The sequence below is a fragment of the Urocitellus parryii genome, chromosome 3, assembly GCF_045843805.1.
Source record: "Urocitellus parryii isolate mUroPar1 chromosome 3, mUroPar1.hap1, whole genome shotgun sequence".
Taxonomy (NCBI): domain Eukaryota; kingdom Metazoa; phylum Chordata; class Mammalia; order Rodentia; family Sciuridae; genus Urocitellus; species Urocitellus parryii.
The window spans coordinates 93,088,549-93,098,387 of record NC_135533.1 but is presented as its reverse complement, the minus strand read 5'-3'; the positions used below and the strand labels follow the sequence as shown (position 1 = coordinate 93,098,387).

General features: G+C 33.2%; 1 protein-coding gene across 4 annotated transcripts in view; it reads right to left on the bottom strand.

The window, feature by feature from the left end:
• Window positions 1-850: 850 nt before the first annotated feature.
• The window catches only part of Anln (anillin, actin binding protein), a 60,956-nt gene continuing 51,967 nt past the window's right edge, over window positions 851-9,839 (bottom strand). For all 4 annotated transcript variants that reach the window (XM_077796781.1, XM_026387612.2, XM_026387613.2 and 1 more), the window contains 3 exons: window positions 8,470-8,577; window positions 3,573-3,745; window positions 851-974 (listed from right to left, as the gene is read on the bottom strand). In XM_077796781.1, the coding sequence (XP_077652907.1) occupies window positions 851-974; window positions 3,573-3,745; window positions 8,470-8,577 (405 nt within the window). The remainder of the gene's footprint in view (window positions 975-3,572; window positions 3,746-8,469; window positions 8,578-9,839) is intronic.

Below are 9,839 nucleotides of genomic sequence, written 5' to 3'. Positions count from 1 at the left end.
GTATTAATCCATAGCAGCTTGGTAAAAGTTTATTTCTTTTAATATAAAAATTCTTAAATTTACATTTGTTCTTGTTATAGGAGCAGAAAGAATTAATACGGTAACGTGTGAGAAGTCTATAAGCTACATGGCAAAAATGATTATTTCAATAAAGCCTGAATTCTATGAAAAATGTGCACCACACTGCATATATAGTAACTGGGTAAATGTAAACCTTGTGATTATTAACTCTTCTACATAAAATATTTAACCCCCAAATATCACAAAATGCTCCCTATATTTCTTTTTTAAATGCAGCCTCAAGCTTTAAACTAACATACATTTGCTATTTGAAAAAGTTCTCATCTCCATTTTTTAAAATGTTCCATAAAGTACTTTAGAAAAAAAAAAATTTTCATTATGCTGGTAACAAGCTTTCAAAAAACTACCAAAGCTAGAGAAGGGATCACCAAACCAGAGGTTTCCTTCTCTAACCCCTGGAAGACCTTGCTACTTGGAGGCTCATAGCTCCAAGAAGATAACTCAGGATTTCTAACTTAAAAAAAAAAAATTGTCATAAATAACTGGTTAATTAAATTTCTAGGAAAATGAAATTTTTCTATTTGGATTACGAAAAGTCAATTATAATGAATTGCCTTCCAATTATTTATCAATTACTTATGAATGAAAGATGAGAAATCAGTTGTTACATACAAAAGATAAATACTGCATAATATGTAGTGAATATTTGCACAAACCCTCTTATTTAAAGCATTAAATGCAATCAGTAAATCTGATGCTCTTAAATGTGTTTTCTTAAAATACATTTATGACACAACTCAAAAAACCTCTAAATGGTACAGAAACATTTTTAAGGCTTTCCTATAGGTTTATAGCAAGCATCGGGTTGCCATAGGCGAATATCAACAAGAACCTGATTGAGTTTTTGCATCCAGAGATCCCGTTCTTCCTTAGTATCTGCAGACAGCCAGTTCCTACAGGAACAAACAAACAGAGATCAGAATCTCCTCCATCTCATTCCATACCTTTATCTAGCCTTGCTAAGAAAAATGAAAACCAAAAAAAAAAAAAAAAGCCTAAATAAATCAGTAAAAAGAGTTAGTCTTAACACCTTTTAATGAGTTCTAATAAAGACCCACAAAATGAGATGTTTTTCTAAGTATAAAAGAGTAAAATTATCCTGTTTGGTTAGCTGATCATAACTCACACTAACGACATTTGGTAAATGACGTTTCCAACTAAGAAGGTGTTTCACACAGGCAGTCTTGCCTAGGTAATTTGGCAATGTGAGACACCCACTGAGTATAGGCAGCTTCCTAGTAATACCATCACAGACTCAAATCTGAGTTATCGATATCCTTGAGAGCTCAAATCTGAGTAACCGATATCCTTAAGACTCAGGCTCCCTAAAAGCTGGATGCTCTTGGATCTTAACCTGCCTTTATAGGTAATGCCACTGTTCATTGTTCCCCATTATTTTTGTCCTACTATGCTGGTAGAACATGGTGGTACTTAAAATAAAGATTCTAAGACTTTTGTCATACCAGGAGTCTCTTCCTTGCATCCATATTAGCAACCAGTTGAATGAATAACTGGTTGATGGGGTGAGCAATGGCAGGGAAAGGGGGAGTTCCCTAATTCCCAGACAGACCGTCCTTCTAGAGAATAGCCATTTGTCTGTTAAAGGGTTTTATGCTGTACTCATTTTATACCTTTACAATTTGTCATTTATACTAAAATGGTGCAAAAATGAATAAGGGGGTAAATTTACTGTTTCCGAAATGTTGATAAAAAGAATATTACTTGGAATAACAATGACCTTTTGTAGTGCTCATTCCATGAACTCAACACTGTGCTAAATGTATCTATTCATTAACTCTCTTGTCACTCTGTGAAGTTTCTTTTTCCCTTTTGACACAGGAGAATTCAGAGAACTAGCAAAGTTAAGTGACCTGCCATGATTACATCTATTGAGTTACCAAGTTAGGTTTGTAGAGCCAGAAGTGTAGCTTATGGTTTGATCCCCAGTGCCCAAAACAAATTAAAAAAAAAAAACACTTAGGTCTGTTGACTTTAAAGCTCCACTATAAATATTGCCTCCCCATATGATAAGGGATTTCCAGTTCAAATATGTAGTGTCTACTGTAAGGTAGGCAATATTGATGAGGAGAAATCTTTTATGATGAAGAAGGGAAATATAGCAAGCCTGGTTAATAAAAATGAAAATGAGGTACATTAAATTTAGATAAAAGGTATATGTTCAAAAGGCACTAACTATAGAGAAACAGATCCACAAAAAAGAATGCAGAATTGCTGCATATTTTTATTGTTATGATCAAAAAAAAATAAAATAACTTTTAAACCCTCAAGCAAAGCTTAAGATAGCCAAGACTATAAACTGAGAATATGCTTGGATAAAGCAGAACACAACCAAGTTATGATAATGTTATAAGAAAAACTACACATAAATAAACAGAATAATTACAGCAATAGGTAATCTAGCTACTTCTACCATAGGGGAAGTCCCAAAGAACAGTGTAGAAGGGTTTATGCAGCAAGTAAAAAAAAGTTATATGAAAAATATGAGTAAGATTTACAAGAGATAAAGTAAGCTGTTGTGGTCAGAACTATTTAGGTACTGAACTTTGGTTCTTTCAATGATGGAGACCAGCCATGGGGCAGCTACCAAGCAAAAATAATTACAAAGCCATTTTGCCTCTCCTGTCTTTACACTACTGTTGAAGGTCCCCGAAGAAAAGGAATGGATGAGCCAATGTGAATTAATCAGGATGTAACCTACTCATCAAGAATTTGCAAAGAATGGGTCCCCTAGTTTTTTAAAAACAAATTGGCAGGCTCTGAGGAACAACATTGTTCTATTTTGGTATAATGTCTCTGGGTTGCAGCTTTCTAAGATTTTCACATTAGAAACTCAGTGAGCTAAGGCTACCATCTCCCTGTCCTCAATATCCAGCAACAGCCTGATGAACAAAGGTTTTTATCAAATTCTAATTTTTGTGCCTAGTTATAACTTTGTCTTCAAACTTTTTGGTCATTCACGCAAACGAAGCTATGTTAGACTCTTAGAGTTATTACTAAGTTTTTATATCTTAAGCTGAAGGTTAACAAAAAAGTGATATTCCCAAGAATTTATTCTCTCAACCTCCAACCAGGAATCTGAAGAATGAGACTCTTTTTGCAAATCATTGGGTTAAATGAGGGTATTTTTGTAATGGAAAGAAAGGAATTTATCAAGTTTTCTTAAATAAAACTTGACTTCTCAACTACACATGAAATCTGTAAACTTAACCCAAAGATTATTAGTTAGCTAACCACCTTGTAAATGCTTACACTGTGAACATATTAGAAAACATGATTAGCTGGGATATAACCTGAATGTTAAACACTTCTTAACTATATTATTTTATAGACTGTTCTCTTAATGCTGTAGATGTGTTTCCTACAGCATTTCTTTCAAAGTCAGAGGTCACTCTGATATTTCTCATCGTGGTAAGAACAAAGTGGGTAATTAGTTACTTAGTTGACAGAAATAATAAAAGTTTGATACATACTTTGTGACACAGAGTGTATCCCTACATTGGCTGACGAGAGTCTCTCGGTCATCTTCTCTCTGTGGTCGAACAGTAATTAATTCAAAAGTATTTCGTCTTGCACAAAATTCTCTGTTGGCTGGTTCTATCTGATGGCTGGTACAATTGGCCAGATTAATCCTTCCTATGGGATTCTTTAAAAATAAATTTAAAAAACATTAGTAAAACATACACAAAACTAAGTCAAGAAACGTTAAGCGTTAAGTTAGTAAAATTAAAATTAGAAAGCCATTCATTTAAAAGCTAAATTTCCCCAAAATGGAAAATTAATATATGGGGGGAAATGCCCTGGTAATCTCTAATCATCAGGGAAATGTAAATTAAAACCACAATGAGATATCACATCATACCTGTTAAGTTGGCTAGATGAAAGAGAACAACTATTGGTAACCACCACCACAAAAAAAAAAAAAAAAACCCATACACTGTTGGTGACATTGTAAATAAATATAGCCATTTTAGAAAACAGTATGGAAATTCCTGAAAAACAACTAAAAATAGAATTACCATATAACCCAGCAATCTCATTACTGGATATATATCCAAAGGAATTGGAATCAGTATGTCAAAGAGATGTCAACACTGCCATGTTTGCTGCAGGATTATTCACAATAGCCACAGTATGGAAACAACTTAAGTATCCGTTGACAGGTGAACGGATATTAAAATGGGATACTACTCAGCCTTGAAAGAAGGGGGGCCATATAAATAAATCGTGATACAAAGTTTCCAACAAATATGGAATAAAAAATAACATATATAATAAAAATAAAATTTAAAAAATACATAATAAGGGGGCTGGGGATGTGGCTCAAGTGGTAGCGCGCTCATCTGGCATGCGTGCGGCCCGGGTTCGATCCTCAGCACCACATACCAACAAAGATGTTGTGTCCGCCGAGAACTAAAAAATAAATATTAAAAATTCTCTCTCTCTCTCTCTCTCTCTCTCTCTCTCCCCCCCCTTTCTCACTCTCTCTAAAAAAAAAAAATACATAATAAAAATAAAATAAAAATAATAAAATATATAATTTTTAAAACCTTAAACAGGAAATTTTGACATTTGAGATAACATGAAAGAATCTAGAGGTCCCTGTGTTAAGTGAAATAAGCCAGGAACAGAGAGGCAAACAGCACATTGATCTTACTTTTTACATGTGGAATCTAAAAAAGTCAAATTCATATAAGTAGAGAGTGGAAGAGAGGCTGGGAAAGGGAAGGCAGTAGATAAGGAAAGGGGAGAAATTGGCCAACAGGTACAAAGTTAAAGTTAGGCAAGAGGAATAAATTCTATTGCATGGTATGATAACTATAGTTAATAATAATGTATATTTGAAAAATAATAAAAGAATTTTAAGTGTTGTCAGCAGAAATGAATGAAAAATATTTGAGGTGATAAATATTCTAATTAGCTTGATTTGATCATTGCACAATATATACATATATTGAAAACATATTGGACCCCATCATAAAGAGACTAAGTCATTACTTATCAATTAAATTAAAAATTTAAAAAGTTAAAATATTTAATATTTTATATTAAACATAAATAGTCAATATTTCTTATTGTTTCTTGCAATACAAAAAATTGGAAACCAAAAATACCATCTGATGGCTGTTATTAACTATCCTATGAACCTAAAATAAACAAAACCACTATTATGGAAATCTTCAAACAGAAAATAAAAAGAACAGTATATAATCCCTTAAGTACCCTCAACAATTAGATACATATGTTCAACTACCTTTTGCCTATACTTCACCTTTTTCTCCTCTTTCAGTAAAAAGAAGCCTAGACATTTTACTTCATGTATAAATATTTTTTATGTATCTCTAAAAGATAAGGCCAAGCAATTGGAAGCTAAATCATTCCTGTGCTATGTTAACTAAAAATCCATGAGACCAAATGGTACCCAGAAAGGGAAGAGGGAAACATATGGTCACAGCCAATAAAACTGTCAATACTATTAGTAATTTTAAGAATTAAAATAAAATATATAATTTTTAAAACCTTAAATGGGCTAAGTTTGGATAGAACAGTAAAATTTTCTGTTCGATGGTTAAAAGTAACAGAAATTCTTACATCCCAAGTATAAAATGGTTTGTGACTGGCTGGCAATTTGATAACAGCTATCAAAAAGCATTACAAGTAAACATATTCTGATCTACAATTCTACTTAAAAGAAATTTATCCTGAGCAAATACATAAGCAAACAAAGATTCATATGTAGTCACTATTTTTTCACAATAGCAAATATTCAAAACAAATTAAAAGATAGTAAGGGGGGCCATATAAATAAATTGTGATACAAAGTTTCCAACAATATGGAAAACTAAACAGTATGAAACTAAATAGTATTATATAATGCTATTATATAACCCCTCCAAAATTCTAGATAATTGAACTTAAAAAAATAAAAGAAATCATCAAAAGCCAAAAATCAATGAGGAAGAGAGAGTGCTGAAGAGCAAGCTAGCCTGAAATCCTGGTTTACCCTTGGGGCATTAACTAATGTAGAAATCTATAGCCTGGCTCACACAGATGAAATGATTTAATATGAAGCCTGGTACTTGCTTTAAAATATGCCCAGCAAAACAAGAAAAAAAAAAGTATGTTCTGGAGACACAAATTAAACTTCAAAATTAATACTTCCCAGAGCTAATAGTATAGTATATTATCTCTTTTTTTGTGTACATGAATATTTTAATTATAAAAAGCAAAATATAGGGTGGGGCTGAGATTGTAGCTCAATAGTAGAGCTCCTGCCTAACATGTGTGAAGCACTGGGTTCGATTCTCAGCACCACATATACATAAATAAAATAAAGGTCCATCAACAACTAAAAAAAAATTTTTAAAAAGCAAAATATACTTTTCCATGTGTGTGCACCTGCAGGAGAGAAAGAGATAAAAGGGCTAAAAAGAGTAATACATTATTGAATAAGAATAAAGATTTGCCTGAACAGGTACTAAGATTTATTTTAAGCTGTAGTTATTGAGATTAGGATAGAAAAATAGAAAAGGAAACAGAATAGAAAAGCTAAAACATAAACCTACTCATAATTATATCTTAGATGTATACATATAACAAATATATTAATACTTGCCATAAATGGCACTGTGAATCAGGGGGAAAAGGACTGACCATTCAATAATGCTGGCAAAATTTGTTATCCAGGGCTAGGGATATAGCTCAGTTAGTAGAGTGCTTGCCTCACATGCACTAGGCCCTGGGTTCAATCCCCAGTACCCCACACACACTGACACACAGAAACACCCACACACACACAAACACCCACACACACACACTCACACACACAAACACCCCCCCACACACAAACACAAAAGTTTCTCTGGTCCCAAAAAGTAAATTTAAAAATTCTAGATAAATTAAATGTTAAGTATAAAACTTTGTAGATAAAGTATAAGAGAAATTTTTTGGTTACAAGGTAAGAATGGTTTTCTTAGGACTCAAAAAGTACAAAGAGCTGGTGATATAGCTCAGTGGTAGAGTACTTGCTTATCATGCACAAGGCCCTGAGTTAAATTCCAGTGTCACAAAAACAACACAATAGGTTAATAGATCTGGTTTCCTCAACATTAAAAAATTCAGTAAATTTTTAAAACACTGTAATAATAAAAGATATCCCAAGCCATACACTAGATAATTATAATTCCAACTTACAAAAAAAGAATGTGAAATGGCTAAAATATATAGAAAATCAATTAATAGAAGAGAAAATATAAATAGCCATACATATAAGAAAAGATGCTTCCTCTAGTAATCAAGGATATATAAAATAACAGTGAGATAACACTTTGGATCTACTGACAAAAGTTTAAAAGGCTGACAGATCAAGTGTCAGCAAAAATAGAAAAACTGAGAAGTCCCATATACATCTTGGTAGGAATGGAAAATTGTGGACCATCTTCAAAGAATCTTTTGACAAAATAGCTAAAGATATAAAAAAATCCCACAACCCAGAACTTTCATCCATTTATTTAAAAAGCAAAAGTACTAGTTTTAATAGCAAAGATGTGGAAATAATCTAAGTGCTCCTAAAGAGGAGAATGAATAAAGTGTGATGTGGTCTTACAGTGCAATACTATACTCAGAGAAAAATAAACTAAAAATATACATATCCTCCTAGACTAACTAACACATTGTCCTCAAAAAGGCAAGTTGTAGAATATTTACAATATATTATTTGTTCAATGTTTAAAATACCAATTGCAATAACATAAATTACATATATACAATAGAATCTGAAGAAATACATAGGAACAAAAAACAATTTTAGCATGGGTTATCTCTATGGAGAACATCTACATAAACAGCTTCAACTGGACTAATAACTAAAGTTGACTGAAATGATGTTTTTGTGCCTTTTTGAATATCTTAAACATTTCACATATTTTTAAAATATTAATAATCTTAATGACCATAATGTAATACTATTTAATAATTACTAAACACAATATAATAGATTTATCTTTTTTGATGTGGAAAGATGGAGATTATATATATATATATATATATATATATATATATATATATAGATAGATAGAGTACTGCTTTGGCTGGAGATGTGGCTTAGTGTACATGGTTGCCTAGTATGCTCAGGACCTAATCCCAGCACAGGAGGGGGGAGGGGGCGGAAAGACTCTAAGAGAAAAGAAGGAAAATCATAAGCAATGGACAGGATATAAAATCTTCACAAACAGAGAACTGCAGCAAGAACATTTTAAGAGCTTAGTAAGTACATGCAAGGGAGAATCTTGAAGGACAGAGGGAACACTTGCATGAGACACCACATGAAAATCAGAGCTCTTCACCACCAATCAGTACTACTTAAATTACCTTTCTCCTCTCATCATCTGGATAAGTCCAATAAGAGATACAGTTGCCAGAAAGAACACACCATCTTCGATGCCAGGCACCAAAACCACTAACATCTTCAAATATGGTCTGGAAAAGTCAATTGAAATGCTGACTTGAGAAACTGGAGGAAAATGTCCAAACTATAAAAGCTGATTCTGTATCTTCAACTTCATGTTGCCACATTTCATGTTGCCACATTTCATGTCAAAATCTACTTGTATGATTTGTATCATATCTTTTTACCTTAGTAATGAAAATTGTTGATTGTTCACATCAGAAGATAACTGTTATATTATCTAAAAGCATTTAATACCACCAAGATAATTAACTTCAAATAAATATCTCTATAAAACTTTAGAGTTTTCATGAGCATGGTATCCCTAACCAAATGCTCCTTAAACAAGAGAGATGTATCAGTGTTGTAGAATATAATGACATGAGAGTATAATATCCTCTGCATTAAAAAACTAGTGACAGGACAGGCTGGACACAGTGGCACATGCCTGTAATCCCAGCAATTCTGGAAGCTGAGGCAGGAGGATCACTTCAAAACCAGCTTCAGCAACAGCGAGGCCGTAAGCAACTCAGTGAGACCCTGTGTCTAAATAAAATACAAAATAGGGCTGGAGAGGTGGCTCAGGGGTTGAGTGTCCCTGAGTTCAATCCCAGTTTACCCCCCACACACACACACAAAAAAAAAAAAAAATAGTGATAGGATATTAAGTTAAACTTATCTTCACATAAAGACTGGCATTTCATTTATTCTCATTTAGAACCGAGTTTCTAACAGGATTATAAAAGTCAACTCATGATCATAAGCCTTGATGGACTACTGTGATAAACATCAGAACTCCAAGTCCACTGCCTGGCTATCAGGTGCACTTGGAAGTGGCATCTCCCTGCAGTCAGACATGTCTTAGGAATGCAGGTGGCATCCCAAGGGTAGGTGAAGAGTAATGTTGGTTACAGATCAAACTCCTAAATAGCTAATGAGCAAGTACTTCCACTTAAACAATGTTAAGTAGAAGCTGGGAAGTTTTTTTCTCTGCTATTTTTCAATTGTAGTTATAACAGAGCCCTAATTTATATGAAGTCCTCACTTTTAATTTTTTAAAAAAATCCTTTAGGAACTTTTACATTAGTCCAATAAGAGATACAGTTGCCAGAAAGAACACACCATCTTCGATGCCAGGCACCAAAACCACTAACATCTTCAAATATGGTCTGGAAAAGTCAATTGAAATGCTGACTTGAGAAACTGGAGGAAAATGTCCAAACTATAAAAGCTGATTCTGTATCTTCAACTTCATGTTGCCACATTTCATGTTGCCACATTTCATGTCAAAATC